Source organism: Oculina patagonica, chromosome 5, assembly GCF_052425735.1.
Source record: "Oculina patagonica isolate OP01 chromosome 5, crgOcupat, whole genome shotgun sequence".
Lineage (NCBI taxonomy): Eukaryota > Metazoa > Cnidaria > Anthozoa > Scleractinia > Oculinidae > Oculina > Oculina patagonica.
Window position 1 is genome coordinate 20069435 of NC_135762.1, and position 25765 is coordinate 20095199.

General features: G+C 37.5%; 2 protein-coding genes and 1 pseudogene across 7 annotated transcripts in view; 1 reads left to right on the forward strand and 2 right to left on the reverse strand.

Annotated features, from left to right (window-relative positions):
* Positions 1-3205: 3205 nt before the first annotated feature.
* LOC144653189 (uncharacterized) overlaps positions 3206-25765 on the reverse strand; it is a 467538-nt gene continuing 444978 nt past the window's right edge. The window contains exons 1-2 of one of the 2 annotated variants that reach the window (XM_078513137.1): positions 4129-4613; positions 3206-4071 (exon numbers count right to left, since the gene is read on the reverse strand). In XM_078513137.1, coding sequence (XP_078369263.1) covers positions 3245-4033 — 789 coding nt within the window. In that variant the 5' untranslated portion in view covers positions 4034-4071; positions 4129-4613 and the 3' untranslated portion in view covers positions 3206-3244. Of the gene's footprint in view, positions 4093-4128; positions 4614-25765 lie in introns of those variants that run through there. The other variant, XM_078513136.1, reaches the window with a different exon arrangement.
* Positions 4764-10601, reverse strand: LOC144653187 (procollagen C-endopeptidase enhancer 2-like). Of its 4 annotated transcripts, XM_078513133.1 has the most exons (5): positions 10230-10601; positions 9334-9465; positions 7715-7747; positions 5917-6381; positions 4764-5626 (listed from the first exon to the last, which is right to left on the reverse strand). In XM_078513133.1, exons 2-5 carry the CDS (start codon positions 9392-9394, stop codon positions 5346-5348), a joined length of 840 nt encoding a protein of 279 aa, XP_078369259.1. In that variant the 5' UTR covers positions 9395-9465; positions 10230-10601; the 3' UTR covers positions 4764-5345. The 4 variants fall into 4 exon arrangements, with proteins under 4 accessions (XP_078369259.1, XP_078369257.1, XP_078369260.1 ...); XM_078513131.1 differs by lacking the exon at positions 10230-10601 and having other exon boundaries at positions 9334-9626; XM_078513134.1 differs by lacking the exons at positions 7715-7747; positions 10230-10601 and having other exon boundaries at positions 9334-9626.
* The window catches only part of LOC144653164 (uncharacterized), a 32021-nt pseudogene continuing 15991 nt past the window's right edge, over positions 9736-25765 (forward strand). The window contains exons 1-8 of the transcript XR_013570691.1: positions 9736-9875; positions 13997-14912; positions 15437-15572; positions 16547-16754; positions 17664-17866; positions 20791-21005; positions 21851-22006; positions 23055-23241. The product of XR_013570691.1 is annotated as an uncharacterized LOC144653164 (transcript). The remainder of the gene's footprint in view (positions 9876-13996; positions 14913-15436; positions 15573-16546; positions 16755-17663; positions 17867-20790; positions 21006-21850; positions 22007-23054; positions 23242-25765) is intronic.

Consider the following 25765-nt stretch of genomic DNA (forward strand, 5'->3'; position numbering starts at 1 on the left):
TCCTACCCTTTTATATACCTGGAGCCTGAAAAAGGTACCCCTTTCGGGCGGAGCCTCCCCGTATAGACCATTATAGGGAGTACCCCCCCCCCCGGGTGTACGCGAAGCTGATTGAACGTATCGCTTTTAGCAAATTTAGCAAATATAGAGTTCCGTTTGCAAGGTTTAGTGCTTAAAATTCTCGCTTTATATATAGTAAATTTCCTTTTGTTGCTGTTCAACAATAAGTGCGTTATGTTGAAGCGTGACATGCGATATACGATACTCGGCCGTCAGTATTTAAGGTAAAGGCACTTTGATCGCTTTTAATTTAAGACTTTCAAGGTGGAGATCTAGATATCAGGGTTTTTTCGTTTTACTTTTAAAACTCATAAAATATAACGTGACTCTTTCATTTATATCTCGTACTGGTTATTCTAACTTAGTAGCAATTCTATTTTACACTGTGGTCTAAGCGATGATTAATTGTTAGGAAAACGCGTATAGCGCACGTAATTTTAATCCCTCAAGTGGCAAGTAATTTAAAACATTTCCTCCATCCCATTCCCCTTCCACCATTGAGACAATTTCAAGAGGGTGAAAAAAGACGACCAGTTTCAAGCCAAAAACATACGTGACCTTCAATGCCCTACCAACAAATAAACTAAAAATATAAACTGTAAAAAAGAAGGTAGATTATCAAAAGGGGGGGGGGGGGGGGCACCAGACCCCTCATACGGTTAAAAAAAACCGTAGGAAGATTATGAGCCGGGGAGCACCAGTCCCGCACACGGTTAAAGAAATACCCTTTGTATATGAGCACGAGTCATTTTATTAACACTTTCGAAAGACGCCATAAAGATTTGAGTAGGCCTTACCGTCTTCGCGATTCACTGCCTCTGTGACCTAACGCCAGCCGTTTTCTTTTACTATTGCGTTCTTGTAATTTGGGTCTGGAGTCAGCTCCATTGCTTGAAATGTTCGAACTTCCTCGATGAGAAGTGCTTCTACGTCTGAATATTTTAAGATGTTTTACATCGACGGTGATTTACCAAAATGGCGTCCACATGGTTAATAGTCTTCCGTGACAAAATCCAAAGGCATGATTGGTTAAATCGCAGTTTCACTGAGACAGCCGCGAAAATAATTGAACTCAGTTCAACTTTTTTGAAAACCATTCTGATCCCTACGTGTGTATACGTGCGAGTAACGTGCGTAAATACCAAGAAAAAACAAAAAATTGTCAACGTACATTTCGTAACGAACGTTTTAATTTACGTACGTAAATAAGTAAACATAAAAATATTTCTCATACACTCGAACACTCTCGGTCGCTTAGATACCTGTTCTGCAGGCAATGGAAATCAAGCGTAGCGCAATTGCAAATTATGATCGTGCTGTTTTACACTTGTCAGGTTTGTCTAATTTTAATGAGCAGAATTTCGTTTTATTGTTCACACAGCACAGAATCACACGAGTTTCTTAAACTCAAAACACAAACATAACTGAAAAAACTTTCTTGAACAAGTAAACGATTTCTAGCGAAATAATAAAACTTTTGGTTTGATATAGTTTTGTCGTTATCATAACAAATAATTTTTAGTCAAAGTTTTCATTTCCACAATCTGCTCTTTCGTAGACAAACAAACAACTGCAAAACGTTTAATAAAACGTTACTTACCCGATACGATTAATGACAGTTGTCGTCTAAATTGCATTTTTCAGGCGAGCGATATATGGTGATCTGACATACTTTTGATGAAAACAATACTTTTAGCGATATTCCAGAAGCGTTACTGATTTAGATAACACGGCATTAATAAACAAGACCAAAAGATGTGCATTTCCGCATACCTGGTGAACAAACCTTGAATCCTAAGCAAGTCAGAAAAGGGGGGGGGAGGGGGGGGGTGGGTTTGCGTCCTGTCATGCCGAGCTGGCTGGCTATGTTCCAGATCTAAAGTGCTGATCATTAAAATATATATAAAAAAATACCGAAGAAAAGACTTTGTCGAGATCTCCAAAGAACAAAAAAAGATCGTAATGTCTACACATCAGGATTGATTCAATTGGTTAGAGCAGGTTTCAGAAAACAAGGTCAAGGTCATGAAAAGCACGTCCTTATAATTCCGAAAACCAAGTTCACCGCCATTCAATTTGGCCCGTTGCGTTCATCACGACACGCCAATATTTCTACTCTTGCATACATGACATAAATGCGGTTACTACTTTGTATTTATAAATAATTTAATAATAAGTAAAAAACTGAGAAAACAGTGGCCCGTGAATATATTACTACAATTAAAAACTAAAATTAATGGTTAAAATCTAAGAATCTAATATTTCAAAATTTAGTTAAAAATATGCCAGAATAGAAAAACTAGAAAAAAATACTCTAAAAATGACGAAATTGATGTAAAAGAAGCCCAGGGGGGGGGGGGGGGGGTACTTTGGATTTCAAGTGGCGGGATGATCTCGCGAGGCAAAAATCAAGACCCAAATAAAATCCTCCCAACAAGGCCTAAAAAAATCGCTAGACCAAAAATTAACCCTCAAAATATCAGCAACTAAATACATTTGTTTGTACTTTGTTCGCAGATTTACGCAGCCAAGGCAAACCACGAATCTTTAGATTGTTTGTTATACACCCAAAAAATCCCTACTTAAATCAATCAATGAAATACTAATACCAAATTTTCATTCCAGAGAAGACAATTTCAAACTCAAAAATATCCTTCGATCAATGATCCCCGTCACCGTCTTCGTCCCCCCCCCCCCCGGGAAGGTAAAACGATCTAAATGTTTGAAGCTGTCTTTTTAGTGTTACTTTGTATCATATTTCAGACGCATGTGCTCGATACTTAAATAGCAAAACAAAGTTATCGATCGTAATTAATTGCTCTATACGTAATAATAGATAATTCCGATATTTTTCGAATCTTCCATCTGTTTATGAACTCACCGTTTAATCAAAGTTGAATTGTAAAATATGCAAAATTTGAGATGTCTTTGATTTCTATGTTGTCTTATAAAGGGCAAGTATGAAATAAATACAAAATGCCATGCTTTTGGAGTGTTGAGTAAATGTTTAGAACTCTTAAATATTTAAATACTTTTTATTATTTGACAACGTTTTCGCCTCAATAACCTTATGGTCTTTAAACAGCTTTTAATGTATTCGACAAATTCGAAACATTTTAAGAAAAGATATTCCAGTTCTAAACCATTACTTTCTAAATGCAGCGCCTAAGGCTTTTAATAATCTTCATTCTTCAATCTTCAACCTTTCCTGATAAAGCACCAAAATCTTATTTACCATCATAGTATAAAAATAAAACACAGTTTTCAATTTAGATACAATTTGATAGAAAGTGAAACTCTGAAAATGTTTATCGCGAGAAGCCAACAGTACGTTTCTGACCTGAAGCAAGTTCAAATATAATTCGTTTAAACTCTGTTCTGAATCCAAGCTACATCCATAATTAACTGCTCTGTGGGACTTTAAAAGGCAAGGAAACAACGTTTCTTGCTCCATTTCCTCCACTGCGTTCATAAACAGTTGCAGAGTTTCGCGCAAGTTCCAGGACGAATGGTCCTCGCAAAGAAGCGCCCATTTAGTTTCTTGTGCGGTGAAAACCTTGAAAGAAACCGGTTTATTTAACAAAGCTATTTCTTGGGAAGCATAACCAAGGTACTTTGCAAGTCTTATACTTGGTCTTAATTGTAAGCAGAGCTCTTCTATTTTGTTTCTCAATTGTGTATTTTCTTTCAGGCCTTCCTCGATGTAACTACAGCCTTGCGTGACCTGAATCTTCAGCGATTTGACCATGAGGCAAAATGTCCTCAAGTCGATTTCTTCGGCTAAATATAATTCATTCGCACTAAGCTTCGGCTTAAGGGTGCTTACAGTTAAATCCATCAAAATGCTTGGAAACAAAACTGTTTGTTCCATATTTTCTGCTGATCTGATGAAGTCATCAAGCGCTGTTAGAAAACATATTTCTTGAGTGTCGTGACCGCCTTGATTATCGTTCAAATGGTCTTCTCCTTCCATGAAATAGCTTCTTATTTAGTGTGTATCATTAGCTAAATTAAAATACACCGGGCTGATCGCTTGTCGCCTGTATCAAACTCTGTCCTTTTCAGCCGTAGTTCTTTGGCACGTATTTTGATGCGTGACGTCACCAATTGATTTGAAATTTGCATTGGGTTTACTTCACGTCACGTCGCAATTTGTTCAGCGCTAGCGTTGCATGTACGTGCTAAAATGTTCTCAATCCCAAAGACAAGATTGCGATCCCTTAGACTACTTCTTGGAAGTTTAAGGGATCGCATTGTATATCTACCTTACAACATATGACCTTGACCTTTTTTGTTTGTAATCTTTAAACAATGTCTTACTAAAACTCAACAATTCTTGACATATTTGTTTCACGAGCTGTTTTGATGATTTGCGGTTTGGAAAATGGCGAAATTAAAAGTGATGACCTCAATCCTTTTCCTGTTGTTGCCTGCCTCCATGACGCGAAATATTACTGACATAATAGTTTCCATTTTTGAACTTTTTAAGAACGTTAACTACTGCACGAAACCCAACTTAAATAGCTAAGAGAGTCAATGACTAAAATCAACCAATCATCATGCTTTATCGCCGGTCCAATATTTTTCAAGTACTGGAACATGCAAATGCTTTAGTGGGGCTGGGATGGGAGATGGAGGGGTGGGGGTGGGTTTTGTGGGGTGAAGAGCAGGCAACGCTTCTGACAGTAAAACCAGAGAGAGTTTGAAATGCCAATAAATCCTTTCAATTATATCAAGGTTGTTGGTTATATATCCTAGCATTGTTTTAGTTTAGAATGTTATGAAATATGTCTTATTCCGAAACATCCAAACAAGCTGTGCATGACAACTAACAAACTAATAGCGTCAACTGAAGAGAAATCAAATATTAGAAGACCTCTTAACAGAGCATATCGCTATTTCTATCGTTAAAGCTATTTTCATAATGCAACCCATCTCTGGGGGTTAGACTTCAAAAAAATATTGCGTTATACTGCAAATAAAAAGCGCCATTGTGTGATTATGAAATAGTTTGGCTCTGTTAAAAGCAACGCTGATGGTTATTAATATGATGTCAGTGCTCAAAATATTCTATTAAAAAAGTCCATTCTGTTTAACAAAGCTTGAATGGAGATGACCATTACTCTGGTATCAGCGTCAAACTGCTTCGACAATTTTCAAAGTTTTTGGTGTTAGTTATTTCCCAGTTTTGGAAATAACAGTCGGCTTCTTGAGATTTTATGAGTCACAAGGAAGCTTTAAAAGCTGAGATTCAAGTATTGTGTTTTCTTATAAAACTGTCGGGGTCATGTGTATGTGTCACGGTTCTGCAGTGCGGCAGATGACGAGTAAGGAGGGGGTGCACTGGCAACCACAGATGAGTAAGGAGGAGGGGGTTCACAAGGAAGCTGGTTCCTTTGTGAAACACCTGATACCGGGCTTGCCAACTGTAGCTGGGCACATCTTCGTTGGTTTTCTTGAGCATGTTTTTTCTTTTTACGGTGAAAAAAGAGGAGAATTAAACCGATCAGTACGACTCCAAGTAGACTGCAAATGACAGCGATCATCGTAGTACTGTGGTCACTACCTAAAAACAAGAAAATAAGTAAATTAATAAATACTAAGTAGATAAATCAAATATTGAATTAAAAAAAAAAACATAATTTCAGCATTAAAGGAAATCTTTCGTTGGAAATCGTTAGTTGTGGTTTGTGTAAGGCACTCTTAAGTTATACACTAAAATAGGACATAAACCTTACGCAGGCAGCTCCCAGGAGGTAGCGGGGGCAACGAAGAGCTTTTTAGTCACGATAGGTGTCGGACATCCTAGAAAACGGTATCAACTAGTTTAAAAGAATTTTAAAGTTGTACAATTACCTTTCTTAGGTTTGTCAGTGGGCGTTGTAAGAGTCCTTAGGTGCTTGTCATCATCTACACCGATACTAGAAGGTGTAACACCATCAGGTGAAACAGAGTAAAAGTGCGCCTGAAATCCCTTTCTATCATTCAATTCATTTGTCACTAAGTCAACTCTAAGAAATCGTCCACTGGACAAAACACTTGGAGGTGTTTTACTGCCGCAAAACTTTGCAAGGGACTTGTCTATTAGAAGTTGCCCATCGGAAATTTCCACGTAATCGCAGGTGCAGTTTTTCTCTCCGGATGAGCAAGATTCTATATCAAAATCGCTAAAGTAGAGTCCAACACGATAGTCCAGTGGCACTTTGATTATCCATGTGCAACGCTCCTTATTTGGGTAAGTTCCCGATGGGTAGCCTGGGCTTGCAAATCTGCCTGTGTGTGTTCCATATTTTCCACCAAGATAAACAAATTCACTGCAAACTTGAAGAAGAAAATAACTAAATAAATAAACAAAAAGTAAAATAAATAAATACATGAACTAATAAATATATAAATAAATAAATAAATAAATGAATCATTATGTCGGCGCATATTAGTTTAAATCCCTTCTATTTAGACTACACATATTTACAAAGCTTAAATTTTGCACTGCAAACTATATTTGTGCAATATTAAGCCTGAATAAATCTAAATCTATAGGTAAGACCAGATGATGAGTGTCTTAACAATAACTCAACTAATATAGGGTCTTTGCATAATACCCAGAGATCTTATGCCAATAAAATAAATAAAAATAAAAATAAAAAAATGGAAAAGGGAGAATAGATTAGGGGCGCTTTCCATTCGACCAAAAATTCTGGTTTGAGTTTCCGGAAATTTCCAGTGGCAAATGGAACAGCATTTTCCAACTTTTCCGGTTGACTGCACGGAAGGCAAAACAAAATTTGCATATGATCGGGTTGTACGTCTAATATGGAAATTTCTACGGTGCATTAAGATAATGCACTGTGGCCGGTTTCCTGCACATATAACTCGACATTTTTGCAAATAAAAAGCATTCCGAGCACTGAAAATAAACGCCATGAATGACATCGTGGCAACAAATACAGGGACCTTTCAAAAGGCACACTACAAGCAACAAAAACGTCGCCAACCCAAAAAGTTTAATGAGCAAAACAATGGCGTAGCCTACACGCGCGTTATAAATATTTGTACATTTCTTTGCTGCCGCCTGCAAAACATCAACGAAAAACAACCGAGTTCACCTGAATTTTTTGTTTGGAGTTTCAAGAATGCTTCCTTAACACATGTAACTGCTTTCAGCTGTACAAATCGCTAAATTTTCTGCCGAAGGAACTTAGGCTGAGTGTAAAATGGTAGCTATTTCCACATTTCCGGAAAAGAGGACAACCTCGCAAGGTAGGCCCAAATTTTCGAAAACAATTTTCGGAAACTTTCAGTTCCATTTGATTTTGCTTCTGGAATTTCCGGGGTTTTCGGTTGAATGGTTCGCATTTCGGAAAGTCAACACTTTTCGGATTTTCTGGAAACTTTCCTAGGAAATTTCTGTACCACTCGTCCTTGTCCCGAAATTTCCGGAATTTTTGGTCGAATGGAAAGCGCCCTAGGAATATCATATATATGTATAAAACCTGTTTAGTAAAGAGCGACATTTTAATATTTCACTTAAATCATTCGATTGTTCGGTGTTAGAAAGTAAATCAGCTTCGAGATGTGTATAAATGTTATCAAACTCAGCCAAACACACGTGAAAAATTTCTCACAATATAAAGCATATTTTAAACAAGGTTACCTTCATTTGATCTTGCTGTTCTTGCTACAAATGCTAACAGCAAAAGAAAAGAGGAAGTACATGTAACAATTAGTGTTTCTATGGGAATTTGACTGTACACAGAAGACCATTTTATCATCTGAACTTATATGCCGCCACGATTAACTGATTTGTTTTCTCAACTCAAACTTCTAAAACTTCAAGATCATATCAAACTTCAAACCCTTTACTTCATGCACCAATTCTTCCATGACAAATTACCTAAGGTTTTTGACTACTTTTTTATTAAAACTTCTGATAAGCATAATGTTAACACACGCTTTGCATCTAGGTCAACTTTTTATGTTCCAAAATTCGAACTAACTATGGCAAATTCAATATAAGATACAACGGACCTATATTATGGAATGAAGTTCATGAGAGATTTAAGATTCTATCTCCTTATTCATTTAAAAGAGAATTATCATTGCATTTCATTAATTTCTATTAAGTTTTTCTACTAATAATTTAATTTTGGTATTTCTGCCATTTTTCATTTTTTTTCCTCTTTCTTTTTACTATTATCTTTTTGCTGTTGTTGTTGTTGTTGTTGTACATACGTGTTTAAGAATTATTTGTTCTGTAATCTACCACCTTAATTAATTGTGTAAAATTGTAAAATGTAAAATGCCTCTTTTCTGACGTTGTATTTATTTTAAATTAATAAATGGTGGTCACCCAACTAGTTTAGCTTTTTAGTTATTTTGGGTGACCAGCAACTGTATGTATTTTTAATTTATTTATTGTTTAAACATTTCTTTGTAATTTTACAGTTCAAATAAACTTTGTTGTTGTTGTTGTCGGGTTGCTACGACATTTTGTCGTGGTCGTTGATGCTGTTGTTATTTTAGTTATAAGCAAGCGATTAATTTCAGCTCAGGTTGGATCAATTAAAGACATTTTATGCTATTTATTCAAAAAATCACGTAGGCTGCGCACCCATACAAATATTGCAATACTATTTTACTCAGTTATAATCTGGTCCGGCTAATTCGTCGACAAAATCAACGAAGCGTGGTGACAGATGTGATTGTTCCATTTAACAAACGTATGCAAATCTTGTTCAGACAAGGAAAGTGCTGAGAACTGTTTTGAATAGGGTGACTAAGCGAAGTGTGATCGTGATAGGAAGACAGTGCAGCAGATAGCAGTTAATAAACAGAGAGGTTGAAATAAACTCAACAAGTTAAGGGAGGAAACACATAGGCAATGCTTGGTTCGTCATTTCAACATACAGCGAGATTCGGAAGCGAGATTTTAGTGTTTGTAGAAGTATTAATATTACTTATGGTCGAATATCGCTCGATGATTCTCTGTTATTGTGATTTATATTTTGTACTCAAACATAGGTTTTTTCCAAACTTAAGACTGACAACTGAATTAGCATATAATCAAGAGATTCATATTTAAGCAATATGCAGACAACAGTCTTGTAGTTCGATTGTCCGTTGAGTTTACAAGATTAGTTCAAAGTCTAACTGCAAATAAACATGAGGAGATTGTTAAAAACCTGACTGCAGTATATCAACAGTGTAATTTGGCAAAAAGTGTTTGAAAATATTTTGCATTTTTATTAAAAGTTTAAATACGTGCGCTCATACCTGACAGGCACAGCAATGCCAGACAATACTGCGAAGTTGTTTTCCCTCTGTGTGTACACATAGTCGACCAGTGTTCCTAAATACATTTCTTATCAGCACAATCAGAACTAGCCATCTTAGCTTCACCAGAAACTAAGTAGAAATTCATTACGTAGTTTTAAAATGGCGACTTTCATCCATGAGTGACTGTTTACGTCACGTGGCCACATAACAATAGCCTCTTTAGGCTCGTCACGCAATCTTTCATACAGAGGAAAGATGGCGTGACGAGCCAAAAGAATGTGTGCGTAGGAGGCTAGCGACGAAACAAAGAACAGGAAAACACCGGGGTTTTTTCCCGCTGAAACTTTCGGTTTCGAATGTATTACACATAACGTTTATTTCCTTACTTATTTCTGACACTATTGTTAGTTCATGTCACGTTGTTCACTGGTTGTTAGGACTTATTGCTTCGCTTCGTTGATAACAGATTTATAGAGTGCGGACTGTGCTGATGACAGTACAAGCGAGATACAAGTCAGCTAACAAGTTACAGATGCCAGGTAATCTGACTTTTTACATACTTTCCGCGCTGTTTCTCGATATGAACAGCGACTCTTCCTCTCACCTGAAGTTTAACAAGTTTAATAAGCTGACGAACTAGTTCTCGTAAAGTGAAGATGCATACGGCGTCAATCAATGCATCGGCCGGAATTTTAGTTTTTCTTAGTCATCGTCATTTGCATTCTTGCTTTGCAAATGAGTACACTCCATAGACCGTAACAAAGTGTTATTAGGGTAATGAACGCCTTCAAACGGGGAGACAAAGTCTATACATTCGAAAGTGAAAGCAAATTGGTAAAACAACTTGGATTACAAATCATGGCAATATTTTCAACGTATCTATGGAGACCAACCTTTCTGTGATGTAATGACGGGGTTTCGTTTTGCTCATAATACAGCAATGGGATTGATAGTATGAGGAAAGTTGTCGGCTTTCATGGTTGATAGCCCATCCTCCATAAGGAATTTATTAAGGAATTTCTTCCGACTCTGATCTTTCAAGGCAGATATTCCTTCGGCCAAACGATGAAACAAAGTCTATACATTCGAAAGTGAAAGCAAATTTGTGTTACAACTTGGATGACAAATCATGGCAATATTTTCAACGTATCTATAGAGACCAACCTTTCTGTGATTTGTAGGTTTATCGTGACATAGTTCCTGTTTTTTGTTGTTATTTACACGCTGTATTTTTTTTGTTAAATGCTGTAATGCATAATATCAGGCCCGTAACTGCTGGAGGGATGGGGGGGGGGGGGGGGAGGGAGGGGGTTTGTTCTGTGGGTTCCGACGACGGTTAGACTTCGGTCGTAGCGGCGTAGCTAGCCATAGCCGTAGTGGTAGGTCCGGGCCTTCAAATTTTTCAACATCTTTGGCTCGTATTTTTATAACGCGCAATCATGAAACAATTCAGGCTGAAGTACCTTCAAATAGAAATGGAAGTCAATTTCTTAACCTATAGTATCTAACCAACATAACTCTCGCAACTACCCTTTCGATGAGATCACGTGAGAACCTCGGGAGATTTCTGGACTAGCCAAGTGACTGGCAAACGCACAATGTGAAAGACAAGTTCGTTTATTGAGGTTTGAGTTGAAAATAGCGTGATTTTCGGATATGGAATGAAAACATTTAGGAGTTGTTGAAATACAAATGAAATCACTAAAGAGTGAAGGAGAAGGAATTTTTAAAAGTTTTTTTTAAAAAAAAAAACTTTCCCTGGGAAGCATAGCGCCGGATACCCGAAAAGCGGCCAGGCCTACAGCTCTGTGTCTATGTAACGCCCCTGATAGGATTTTGCGCGCCAACGGTAACATGAATGAGATAAAAATATTCGAACTACACCTGTTTGGTTCCTTTTTAAGAGAAAACGAACCTAGCCGTCTAGAGGGTAGTCTACAGACCTGAATATCATTTTGTATCCAAAGTACCCCATTGTGTCTGATTAGAGACCGTTCAATTGTTGCTCTCTCGTTATCATGATGAGCATTCGAAATATGCTTTCCCTCCTGGAGTACACATAGTTCGTAAATACATTGTTAATCAGAACTTGCCATCTTCAGCGGGAACGTACGGAACTTTGTAAGTACTTGCTCCACTCGGCCAAATTTGAATACACGAAAGAACTTTAATTGCAGATTTTTTTTAGTTGTGACAAGAACACAATTTTGAATTAAAGATTGAATATTTTGCATGGAGTTTGAGTAGGGGAAAATATAATATTGAAAGCGATTTGCGATGCATTAAATCAACAGGTTAAAACCGATTTTAAAGTTTGACTGCCACATTGCTCCAAAAGAAAGGTTATCAGTTGATTGATTTTCCTGATTATCAGCTGGCTGGGATTTTTCCCTTGTTAAATTCCTGCTTAGTCATAAACCAAGCGTCCGTCATTATCGTCTCAAATTTCACCTTTGTCTATTTATTTACATTTCATCAGAGGCACATTGACCCCAATGCGGTACAGTTAAAAAAAGGTTCCTTAGTAGACCTCATCTTTTAAGTGGCAGTTTCTCTTAAAGTGGTCCATCGCATTTCGGGTGGGGAAAAATTTTTCCCTCAAACTTTGCCCAGTGAACTATCTTAGGTTGTAAGTAAATGCAACGACTTTAGTTTTTGGAAATACGTTAAAATATATTTTTTAGAGCTCTCAACAGTGAAGGCTGCAAAAGGCCTAATTTTGAGCTTGGCCAGAACGAGAAATTTCAAAAGGTTAACGAGCTCGCCGCTCAAAAACAACCAAACGCACCAAATAATTATTATTATTCCTAAGTTAGGTGGTCCTTCAAAGGTTGGAAACGCATGTTAATTTTGATACATTTTGATTTACGGGTCCGTGAAAATTTAAATATCAACAACCCTTGACGTGTTTCCAAAAACTAAAGTCGGTGCATTTACTGACAACCTAAGATAGTTCACTGGGCAAAGTTTGAGGGAAAACTTTTTTCCGAACCCAAAATGCGATGGACCGCTTTAAGCGAAACTGCCACTTAATAAGCAACGAGCAAAAGCCAGTAAAGCAAGTTCATAAAACGGACTAAATGACGGTGTTTCCGTGATTACCGGCTGACTGCAAATTTCTGCTTAGGCAAACGATTTCATTGCGGGCCCAAGGGAGACCCGCAACACTAATCTTGACTGCGACCAGTTGATTGCTTATAACGCGTGCGCGCCACGTTTATAAGCAGGCCAGCTCAAAGCGGAATTTGAAAATTTGTTCTTCCACCGAGAACACTTGACGTCTATGCTGATGACACAACTTTATCAAAAAGATCAAATTGGGAAAATGTTCCCCATCTGGTACATGCTCTAAATCAAGATCTCAAGCATCTAGATGAGTGGTCAGCACGAAACAAAATGTTTATAAATTCGGAAAAAACCAAATCCATGCTGGTAACAGGTAAACGGCTGCGGAACTTTATTCCCTCTTCCTCGATTGATGTCAACCTAAATGGAAGTAATATTGAGCATGTCACCGATTTCAAACTTCTTAGTGTAACGTTAGATCAAGATCTCTCATTTAATCGTCATGTCGAAGAGTTATACAAAAAGCTGTCGAAACGCATTGGACTTCTTCGTCATATTAGTCCCTACCTGAAACGTGATCAACGCACAATATATTATTCTACGGTTATTAAACCAGTACGGCAGCACGATTTGGACTTCTTGTAGTAAAGAAAATCTTCTGAAACTTCTGCGTCTCCAAAAACGGGCAGCTAGGATTATCCTCGACGCCGAAAGAACAGCATCTTCTGTCAGCCTATTTAACACTTTAAAGTGGATACCATTCTATGCAGAATCATATGTTAACCGATGTACCTTAATCTATAAACGGATTAATGGCACCACGCCGGAATATATTAATGATCTACTCATCAGAAATTCTGATACTCATAAAAGATCAACTCGTTTTTGTAACCTTAACTTAAGTTGCCCTCGATATAAGAGAAATACTGAAGGCGGCAAGACCTTTAGTGTAAGGACAATCAAAGAATGGAACTCACTTAGCGCGGACTTAAAACGGAGCCCACGTGTTAACTTTTTTAAGCGTTCTCTTTTTAAACAAATTTTAAATAATCAAATCCATACGCAATCATTCATGTAATTTTATTCTTAATTGTCTTATTGTATTTAATGTTGTACATAGTTTTACCTCAATCAATCTATTTTTAAAGTTTATACCATTGTTATATTTCCGTTATTGTTATATTTTTGTGAGGGCCACAAGTTTATCAGTTTGATAATAATAATAATAATTATAATTATAAATAATAATAATAATAATAATAATTATTATTATTATTACTGTCAGGTGTCACCCTCGTTAAATAAAGTCCTACTTACTTACTTACTTACTTACAGAACGATGAGAATGCGAAAATATTTCAATCACGACATGCAGTTTTTCGTAGTACGGGAAGTTGAAAATCTGTTCTTTAAAAACGATTAGAAAGTTGCTGTTTATCACTGTTTGACTTTTGTAAAAATTGTCACTTAAAAGACCTTTACAATTAAAGAGCCTCATTATGGCCCCCTTAACAAATTACTCCAAACAAATGTATTGTCTTTAAACGTAATTGACTCATTACTAATGAAACGCTTTATCCAACTTAAATTTCAGTGAAGAAAATGAATTGAATCATGCGTCAAAAAATATCAGCGCTGGTTTCAGACGCAAATAAAGTAGTGGACCTTATTCGAAATTTCGAATGGTTGGGTAGGAAAGTGAGTGGTGCATTCTCACCAAAAGTTCACGCCGAAAGAATCCCGCCTTGTCGTGGATATTTTCAGCGAAAAGAAGACAGAGAAATAAGGAGTAAGATAAAGAGTCTTTATAAAAACAATAATGTTTCCAGTGTGAAGGTTTTGGTATTGCATGGTCCTTCAGGCCACGGTAAAGATTATTCAGCTGCAAATCTGATGAATCAACTTTACACAAGCACGTTTAGCTTGCCATTCTTCGGCATTTTACGGAATGTACGAAACAGACCAACGATTTTGTGGACAATACACGCAAACAATCAAACCAGAATGTTTGAAAGTTATCGTAGTCTTGCCAAAAAGATTGGTTTAACGGAAGAAGCAAATGTTGCGAATCAAGAGCTATCACTTCTCAGCAGGACCTCCGAGGGAAGGCAACACCACATCAACCTGCAAAGTCAGTGTAGAAAAAATGCATATGATGAAGCTCTCAGTCAAATTTACGAAAACGTTATGAAGGAGCTTAGACGTCACAGATCGTGGGTGCTTTTAATAGAAGATCCATCGGAAGATATGTCAAGTAGGCTTTGGCCCCAACCAGGCGATCGAAGCTTCGGAAATGGTCTGGTCATTGTGACCACTCAAAATCCAAAGCTACTGGCAAAAGAAGGAGGCGACTATACCCTGGAAAAGGTGGAAATTGGTAAGATGACAGATGAAGATGCAGTTAATTTTCTTTCAAAGAAGAGTGGCATCCCTGCAACTGGGGCTAATAAGAAACCCGCCGAGGACATGGCTATTAGAAGGTTAAAGTGCGTTCCTCAAGATATAGCAGAGTGAGTACATAATACTAAAGTAAAATTTTCTAAACTTTTCTAACATGACGCAAAATAAATATTAATTAATTATCAACCCTAATCTTGATAAGATTTTCTTTGTTTATAAATGATATATCGAAGTTGGCTTATTTCAACCCATTTTGTCATTATTTGGACCGAAAGTAAGAACCATTACCCACGAAGCTGACTTCACCGCGACGACGGGTAATAACAAGGTTATTGCTTGTTATTAGTCCGTTGTGCTTTTGATTATCGCCCGGGCCAATTGCAATTTGAGATTCTGAAACAAAACAGAGAGAACTACCAGACCATTTCGTTGCTTGGGTGACCAAAGTACGGACTTCTATCTACTTTACAGTTTGGGACAGAAAAGTACTGCTAATGGCGTATCAAACCCAACATTTTTATATCACCGTCTGTTAGGTGAGATGTTATCTCGACGGGACTGCCATAAACCGCTAGGAATAACTTTGAAAATTGGAATGGTATAACTCTTCATATGTCTTTAATATTGATTTTAGATTTGCAACATACGTGAGAGCGTACATGGAAGAAACAAAGATGCCGTTAACTTTCAAAGATTTCTTGAGAACAGAGACCGCAACAGGCTCTGAGTGTATGATGATTTTGGAAATGACTCGCAAAAACCAAGAAGAGGTAAGATTGATGGTTTTGATGATTTTCAGTTTGGCAGTGTAGCGAGGGGTCGGACGCTTAAAAAAAGTTACTGATGTATGTGCATTGCTTACAAACTCTGTTAGCAATGTATGTCAGGTTCAGGTTAACGTTTACGTTTTTTTTTGCCACTCGAGGAAGCCCATGAAAAACTACGAGCCTTTTAATTAACGGGCTCCCTATGGCTATGCAAACTCTTGATGTCTCTCGGTACTAAAAGGCGCATCAAATTTTTTTAACCTTTAACACACATAAAAAATGACTGGTAATTTTTTATGAAATAAAATCCCATTTGACTTACTTCCAACGGCTTCAGTGCTCCATTGGTAGAGTATATGCACTGGAATCTCACAGGTCATGGCTAGAAATCAGCTCACTATATTCCACTGAGTAAATGGTTGTTTCCTATTCTGTTGCTTGTTACTGCCTTTTTTCGAAGGGTGGGGAAGAGGGAAGGAAATTACACGTTATGTATTTAAAGTGATAAAAGCGCCGGGACCTAATGTTAATTTCTTACACTCCAAGTTGTCCTTGCTCGGATCGCATTTGACTATACTCTTTTAGTGCCTCTCTGGCTCTTCCTAGGAGTATATAAAGTTCCTGAAAAAGAGTTGAGGCAACCTAACAAAAAGCTTGAATAACCTGCAATTATTTTAATCTCATCCTAGTCGCATCAGTCCAGCCTGCTAAGAAAACCAAAGTTATGCACAAACTTAGCAATTGAGCAACCAAAGCTTAAATGGCACTTTCACGTGCAGGAAATTTAGGGAAAAGATTACTTGAATTAGACAGTAGAAAATTGTAATGCACCAATAAAGAATTGTTATGCATCAATAAAGGGTTACATTTACAGTAATCGTTTTCTTTAAACAATTTTTAAAGACTAGCAGAAAGCGTTCAGCATTTTTCGTGAGTCGTTGTTTATTAATAATCCTTACTGGTTGTTATTCCCTTAGCTTTTGAAGTTCTTGGCCTGCTGCTCAAGTGGCAACTATCTACCATTAGAAATCCTCGAGAGTTATTTCACAGAAGCAGCAGAAGCAGCAAAAGACAGCAAATTTGTAAACATTTCTGAAAGGGACGAAATTAACGTGGTTACCATGCATCCGAGACGCCATGATACACTCAGGAATTTACTTATCCGACAAGACGTATCAGCAGCTGGTAAGTTGTGAGTCAGCAATTATTTGTTATCAACTTGATAACGACAAAATCTAAAATCGAACACTAACTACCAAACGAGCTGACCTGCGGAAAGGCATGTTATTTTTTTAGATAGCGCAAAAACCATGGCTATTTCTTCTGATTTTAAAATTAATGGGTGAATGAACAAACCTTGTGTTGTTTTGGTATGCTTATTTCCTTCGCTCAACAAAATACTATCGTTTGAATTTTTTATGCATTAAACCTCTGACAGTTTGAACTATTGCTTGAACTCTAAAAGGAGGTGTTTTTGAAGGTTTGCTTTTACATTCCTTTAACAGCCTCGTAGCTGGTACTTATGCAACATTAATATAAGATAGATTGTTTGCAAGCATGGTAACATACCAGAACATTACCACTCTGAGAAAAAAAGATGATGTCCTCTTTTCTTATGAGTAGAGGTGTGCCAGCTACATATCTGTTTTTATGAGCACGTTGGGTACGATTTCAGCTTCCCAACAATTTAATTCGTAAAATGTACGTAAATGGTGTAAAATTTAAGAAAAAGGCGGTAATTTACCGGATGTTTTTTCACGCTTATAGGCCCAGTAATGCGGGCAACATTTCTTCCACTTGTTTCGCAACATCTTTGTATTGCAAGTTGTAAAGTGTTGTTGCCGCATTACTCAGGCGTTTCAAGTTGCAACAGGAAGTGGAGAAGGGAGGTACAGAAGGTAATACGGTCCACTACTCTCTACAAGTTGTAATGTAACAATGTTGAGAGACTAGTTAAAAGGAGGTTCGAGGGTGTCAATGACCACATGTTATTAGAATAATAACAATAGCTATAACCAAAAAGATTTGGGGCGTTTGCGGAAGGAATTTGGAAAAGAAGGAGACTAATTGAACGCAAAATTTATCAAATTGCAGACGAAACATGGAAGGACGTTTTTAAGCAACTCTTTCTGGGAAACAGGCCGATCAACATTAACATTCCGAAGTTATCAGGTCTTGATGTCTCACAAGTAATCAAATGCCTAAGCAGTGTATGTAAAGATGCTGTACAACGTTGCAGGGATGAAGACTTCACCATGCTACGCTTCATATCGCCTCACCTAAAGGAAGCTGTGGAGGTATTTTAACATTACACCCCGGTAACTAGTTAAAATTATTTCGTTTGCGCGTGTTGGACATGGGCTTTCACCGATTGAATTGTTTTATTAGCCACCTCAAACAACTTTCAATGTTACCAAATGTTTGGGCTGAACTTGGAGGTAACTTGTCAACAGCCACAAGTAGAAATTCAAGTTAGCTTGACTCGGTTTGCTTTCTTGCTATAGTTAGTTGCGTTAATTAATCCAGATAAAAATGCTGCTGTTTTTTCCGAAACGTTTGCCTGATGACTACTTGCAAGTCTCTTTGAAAGATTGTTGTTGCTTGTAAAAATGTTTGCAGACTTCATTTCTTGTTTAGATGTAAATTAAAGGAGAATTTCACTCCAGAATGGCCATTTATTTTCTTTACGCCAATAAAAAGTTTATACAAAAATATGTCATTCACCAAAATGTCAGCTTCCAACGAGCGCTAAATCCCTACGAAATCTTTCTTTAAAGTAGCCCAAAATTCGACAACTGAACGCCGCCATCTTGGAGCTAGTAATGTATGCGTGACGTCAAAGAGCTCAGCCTGAAGTTTAGCGGGAAAATTTAATACTCGAAACGTCTTGTTTCTTTGTAGTGGCTTTTGTTTGTCAATATGCCTGTTTGTGCAGCTCCATGTTTCTCAAACAGAGCTCCAAGAGATACAAAAAACCTTTCACCGTCTTTCAATATCTAAAAGAAAAAATGCTCACGAATGAATTACAAGATTGGGCAGAAACGAAAAATTCCTGCCAAAGCGGACATAAATATTTGTGTGCTCCGAAAACTATACGGATGACTGCTTCGAAGAAGATCACAGATACAGTCTCCTGCGTGAAAATACCCACACACACAAAAAAACAAAACAAAAAAAAAAACGCAATACCAACCAAATTTGTTACTTTGCCAATTTAAATTAATTTTTTTTCATGCTGTAATTATTTATATTTTTCTGGCAAATAGAATGGTTGTTTTTTGCTGTTGTTGAGCTCTGTTGTTGTTGTTGACTTCGTCGTATTTTCCCGATTAAACGCCGGCTTCGTATGAACACCGGGTCAAAACTGCTAACTTTTAGATAAACCCCGGGGGCGTTTGATCGAGGTCCCGGCGATTATTTGCGGTCAAGCAAACAAGTAAATATATTCTCTTCAATAGCACTGCTACTACAAACTGGTACGGTCTGCTACTTTGGTAACTTTTTGTAATGTTCGAGGAAACGTCCGGCGTAAAATAACTAGGATGGATGCTGTAAACAAAATAAAACAGCAATGTTTGCGTTCATGTGTGTTCAACAGTGGAGGAGGACGTTTATAACCGCGGAACATTGGCGACATTGCCTTTTATGGACATATTGGTTGTTTATGTTCTGTTTGCCACAAATCTTGATTGCAACATGAACGAACCGTATGCAATACTGCAACATTAGTAACATGATCATCCTCGGAGACCCAGGGACAGATTGTCGAGCGGGACGACGAGAAAAATAGTGGGTCTCGAAGGATATGTAATAATAAATCAACCTGAAAAAATTGCAGAAAATTGCACTTCGATAATGAACTCGATCGGACCCCGATTAAACGCCGGCCGGAACACACAAATATCTATGTCCGCCTTTGAGCAATTGTTCTTTTAAATATTGGAAGACGGTGAAAAGGAATCCCTCTTTTTGTATTTCTTGGAGCTCTGTTTAAGCAAAATGGAGCTGCACAGAAAGGCATTTTGACAAACAAAAGCCACTTCAAGAGTTTGAAGTATTTAAATTTTCCCGCTTAAAACTTCAGGCTGAGCTCTTTGACGTCACGCATACATTACCAGCTCCAAGATGGCGGCGTTCAGTTGTCGAGTTTTAAGTTACTTCAGAAAAGGATTTCGTAGGGTTTAAGCGTTCGTTAGAAGCTAAAATTTTGGTGAACAACATATCTTTGTATAAACTTTTTATTGGCTTAAAAAAAATAAATGGCCATTCTGGAGCGAACTTCTCCTTTAACGAACATTTCTTATTAAGTGAATTGGATAGAGCTGGCCTTTATATTGGCTGTGTTATCATTTTTCGTGTGCTCTAGCGAAACTTCTAACGTTAGAATCAAAAACTTTCATAACCTTGTAACCTTAAAAACTGAAGTAAACTGTCTCTTACCAACGTTCGCGGGTCTTGATTTCCTAGAGAATTTCGCTTTAACTTGTCTTCTAGTCTTCAACAGATCTTGATCTCAACGGGGCTTAGGTAGAACTGAAATGTGAGCTATGATCTATACCTATCTATAATGCAGTAATCACGGCGGTAACGCAAATAAAACTACAAAATATTTCGTGACATATTCCGATTCTAACGGAGGCGGTTACAATATGCTATTACTACCCAACACTCGCGCGTGGAATAATTGTTAAATATTAAAGCAGCCAGAAATATAGAACTTCATTAACCGTTTGTTTGTATTTTATCGCAACAACAACTCTTCTTCTTTTCCTTGCTGTTTAATTGCTAGGTCTTGCTAGCCTCGTAAACCTATAAATTAGCGATATCGACGTTCTTTTGCTTGGAAGGGATGAAGGGTCACCCTTATATCAACCTGCAAGCTGTACTTCGCAGGAAATCTAAAAACAAATCTCTAAAAGGTACCAGAATCCATATTCGGTGCAAGCGTAGGTCAACTGGATTTCTCCTCCAAAGAGGAACCAAAGTAGACTATTTGTTTGATGGGTGATTAGTGTCACAGTTGAAAACCTATTCTAAGAACCACTTTAAAAACATGAAGCATCTGTGCGGTACAAAACACTATCTTCAACTTATACATGGTTATTTTGGCTCGTCATGTTATCGTGAGAAAGAAATAAAAAAGATAGCGACACGAACCAAAAGAACGCCTGTGTGAAGGTAATGGAAATGATACAGTAGATTCTCGAATTATGTTTTGTAGTTCAGCAAACTGACAGAAGGAGAAATTGAACCTCGTGTTCTGGCTGATGGACACGCATGCCTTGGAGTAAGTTTGCTCTACTCTGGTGAGTCTGAAGAAGCAACAGCACATTTAAAGACTGCATTGGCCCTGTACAAAGGTTATAAAGGCCCAGGGAATGTGCAGCTGGACTTGGCCAACGCGTTGCATTTTCTTGGAGAGGCTTACAGCAACAGGTACAGATGATTTGCAACAATGTTTAGAAATAAACTACAACCATGGTCACAAGTATTGGAAAATAATTATTCACACACATTTTGCCCCTCCCCACCCCTATGCAATGTTGATAAAAAACATTCATCTGACACATGAGAACGTCTTACCACTTGCCAGCATTGAAAGGGGAAACGGGTACTGACACGTATTTAACAGTTATTAACTATTTTTAGCTTAGCATTATTAATAGTATTTTAGGTATTTTAATTGTGTCCCCAATTAGTCCATAAGGGCTAAACACACAGACACGGTAATAAAGTTTTTATCTTATCTTATCTTATCTTATTACGGTGATAAATTCATGTTTTTAAGAGCGTTTCAACCCAAAATGTCCATGGTTGTAGCAATGGAGACAAACGGGAAAAATTTGTAAAAAAAAAAAACATTTGTTAACCTTAGTACAACGCAGATCAATATGAGTCGTGTCTTTGAAGTGCCGTAGACCCTTCTGCGATTAACGCGTAAACGGGTCAAGTGAGGCCTTAAGTAAATATTCCACAGTACAGGATTATGAAGTGAAGTTGTGGCGTGGGTGACACGAATAAAATGTAGGCAGAAATAGTGAATAACGAGAGTTTAATCAAGTCTGTTAAAATTTTCCCTAAGATACTTATCCGCAACAATTGAATAGACCGCAAGTAATCGATACTATAACAATAAATGTTGCAAACATATAAGCAGGGAATGGCAGACTCTTCGTATTTTAGGCTGAAAATACAACATACGTAAATTTTAAAGTATGAAGTAGACTTCTTGAGTTTATGAACTAATTACCCAACTAATTATTACCTAAATGCGATTATAGCCATCTTGGGGACCCATCGAAAGGCGAAATGTATCTAAGAGAGGCCTTGAATGAAAAGGTAGAGTTCTACAATGGTAAAGCACATGCACAAGTTGCTTTCACTCTGCGAAGTCTTGGAAATGTCTTAAACGAGATGGGAAAACAATCTGAGGCGATGTGAGTAACGTCTGATGGTTTAATATGGTTATGCAACAAAAAATAGGATAGTTGAGTTGAGAAGTGACATTCCCAAGAATACTTGTATACTAAAATGCGAATGCGACAATCTCATTGTTTTAGCTACTCATATGCTATCAGCTTTCAGTATACGAGTTTGCGCACGTTCGGAATATATGGAAATAATTGGAAATCGTTCAATTCGTACTTTTGTAAAAACTCTACCAAAAAAGTTAGATTATGCGCTCTTAATTTATTTAACGTGATGGTTGATTTGGCCTGCGGCCTCGCCAGCTGTCACATCACAAAAACAACATGCTCGACCACATATAACGACGAGTCCAGGATTCGAACCTGGGCCATACTGGTGAAAAACAAAAGCTCTCACCATTACTCCACCCCTGCCTTCCCCCCCTACACCACCAGCACTTTTTATTGGATCGACGTGTGAGTAAATCAGTTGTTTCTACCAGTCAGTCATGCGCAAAATGCACATGACGACTAACAGATGGGACCGGATGTGGAATATGGAGAAATCAATCAAGGAATGAGAGAAAGCCTTTAAATAAATTATTCCTTTCACTACAAAATGTTAAAGATTTAAAAGCAGACAGAGCTCCAAAAAAGGAAAAAAATAGCGATGAAGTGAAAAGCATTGAGAAATTTCTGGAAAAATATTCCACTAATGACTCAACTGTAAATGTTCTAGCCGCAAAGATAAGACCATTTTTTTGTAGGGAAAGACTAGAACTATAGTTTTAAAAAAGTTTCATGTCATTTGCATTTGAAAAGACTTCAAAAAGATTTTTAATTTCAAATGGAATGTTGGACCTTGTTCCTGCAAGTCCAGAATCAAAACGGATGAAGACCGGCTAAGACAGATGGTCCCGTTTGATGGAAAGGCTCTATCCAATCCTATTTTTGGACCGGATCGATTTTTTATCAATTATGTATTGTGTATGATGAAAAGAGGATGATCATCCTGATGATTATTTCTCTTGGTACGATTGTATTTGGAGATTTTGACGAAGTATTAATTTCTCTTCAGTGTTCACATCGAAAGAGCCCTCAAGATATATGATGAAAGTGAAAACTACAACCGGCAAGAATATGGGTACACCCTTAGTGCATTGGGATCTGCGTACCGTTACCTTGGTCAGTATGTTCAAGCGGAAGACAACTTAAAGAAGGCTCTAAAGATCTTCAGATCAGTCGATTCACCAAGCAAACTAAGGGTAATTTACCACTACTGAATGAATTACGTCTATTGATTAATAAGCTCTGTCATATTTTTGTGGCCAGCAACGTTAACAACTCGCCTCTCTATAACACTAAACGTACAAAAAAGAAATATGAATAAATCAAATAAATCATATATGTACCTAAATTGTCTATTAAAAGATCCATTCTCTTTTAAAACTTTAAAGCATAGTGTACCTACTAACACAATAAATGCCGGGATGATCCACTTGTAATTATTATCGAGGACGAGGTGTTATCAGCCGAAACTGAAGGCTGGCCCGGCCCTGATAACATTCACCGAGACCCTTATTATTTTGGACCTCACGAAAAACCGAAAACTCAGTATACATTTATTTTAACCTGGGGTGTAGTTCGATCTTTGTTGAGCCATTACCACAACATGGCGTATTCCACACATAAGGCATGGATTTTGCTAAATGCAGGCTCGCGGCCCCGCGGCTCGCGGCCCACCTCTAGGCCCGCGGACCGGCGGTCCGCAGCTTAAGAGATTTTTGGTCAGTGGTATAATTATTAAAGCGCATATAATCAGATGCACATCGTCGAATGTCGTCTACAATGGCCGTCGGCGAGTTTTTTTTGCAATTTCAATCATTTCAACCCTCTGCAATCCTTGGATCTGTTTATTGCTTTATGCTAAAAAAAACAAGCATTTGATTCTTAATATTTACGTCTGTCTGTCTACAGAAACCGATAGCACAGATGACGAATGTTTTCAAACAATGGAAGTTTGAACAGACTTGAAACGTTTGTTTTTTTCCTTTATAATTTTCAGAAGTTCATAAGCTAATGAACTTCTGTAATTTTTCTTTTCTTCTCAAATATTTTTTCTCTCCGGGCAGACGTGTACAGTCGATGGAAATGATTAAAATTGCAAAGAGACCAAAAACTCACCATCGTGCATTGTAGACCACACTCGACGATGCACATCTGAGTATACGCTTTAATATACCACTGACCAAAAATCTGTTAAGCTGCGGGCCGCCGGGTGGACCTGCTTTTAGCAAAACCCCCACACATATGCCTCACCAATAAGTATGTTTTCATCAATGAAGAAGGAGCAAGATACATAAAGGTAATAATTCTTATTATACAGTGTAGCCACTATTTCTACTCTCATTGAATTGGTTGAGAGCATTCAGCTAATTCACACTGACATCGAATTTTGATGTCATATCTACAGACAATAGGATTATACAAGCAGAACAGATAATAGGTACAGATGCGGAATCGTACAAACGCTGCGCTTTCCCGCCTTGTAAGTTCATCTTGCTAGTCAGTCAGAGAGAGTAGAGGGAAGCGATAGCTAAATCATCCAGATCCGCACAAAAATTACGGAAAATTAGTTGAAAAGCTACTAGATGATAAGACGCAAAAAACACAGAAACTTCATACATCATTTTCCAGAGTTTTTCGTTAAACGTTTTTCAGCATATCGTCGACATCAAAGTAGTTCAGAAGCCTTCGGCTTCGGCAGATAACACAAACCTCGGCCTTGATAATTCTCGCTATCATGCTCAACTTCATCCTATAATTGTTAACTATACATTGACATGAGTCCGATGGCGCTTTTACACCCCTGCCTCGATATAAATTATTTGTTGATTCCCGATTACTAATTTCCTTAGGAGGGTTATTAACACGCCTATCTTTTGTTGCCTATTTTTTATTTATTTTTTTTATTTTTGCCTATTTTTTATTTTTTCTGCTTATTTTTTACAACACTTTACAAGTTCACATAAGATTAAAACTAATTACTAATTACAATATACATTACACATTGAACTACTTACAATAAACATTACACTACATCACTTAAAACAGCGGGAAAATAAGATGAAATCATTACTTGTAATATTTCAATTATAAGAGATAATAATATAGATAGGAGTCTACGCGCGCTCTGATTGGCTAAAAACTTATGTTTTATCAGAGTATAAAACGTAGAAAAATCATGTTTTATTGTTTTTCGTCAGCTTTCCTCGAGTGCTTCGCGTGTCGTTGACTGTTCGTTGGCTATAACCACTCGTATTCAACAAGGGCGAATGGAATAATTGTTTTATTAAATTCCTTTTTAAGTATAAATCCACTGGACATTTCATTTTGATGTAAACGAAGTGAGGCGGGAAAAATTGTGGCGCGGTGTCCACTGCTTGAGTTGAATGAAACTCGCAAGGAAAGCGAGCGAGAGAGTTTTCTTTCGAAGACTTTTCTTCGACAAACTCCTCTTAAATCGTCTATTCATGCTGGAACTTGATTGAGACAACAATTAAGGTTTACGGGAATATCCGAAGCAATAGCTTTTCTGGAAGTTATACGCCTTGTTCAAGTCGAACGAAGCAAGGGACGGATGTCATCGAGACTACTATATTATGCTGAGACGAAATTGCACTCGGTGCAGTCGGTGAAGTTTATCGAAGTTCAAAAAGACAAGATCAAGATAAATGTAGAAATGTAGAAATGTAGAAAACATTCGCCTGCGGCTCATGTTTTCTACAT

What these genes read in the sequence shown, in the direction of transcription:
- LOC144653187 (XM_078513130.1), bottom strand. Translation starts at nt 7,832, where the DNA reads ATGATAAAATGGTCTTCTGTGTACAGTCAAATTCCCATAGAAACACTA. An exon ending in AACAGCAAGATCAAATGAAG is followed by an intron (nt 6,382 to 7,714) that starts GTAACCTTGTTT and finishes TTCTTCTTCAAG; the next exon opens with TTTGCAGTGAATTTGTTTAT. An exon ending in CACTGACAAACCTAAGAAAG is followed by an intron (nt 5,627 to 5,916) that starts GTAATTGTACAA and finishes TCTTGTTTTTAG; the next exon opens with GTAGTGACCACAGTACTACG.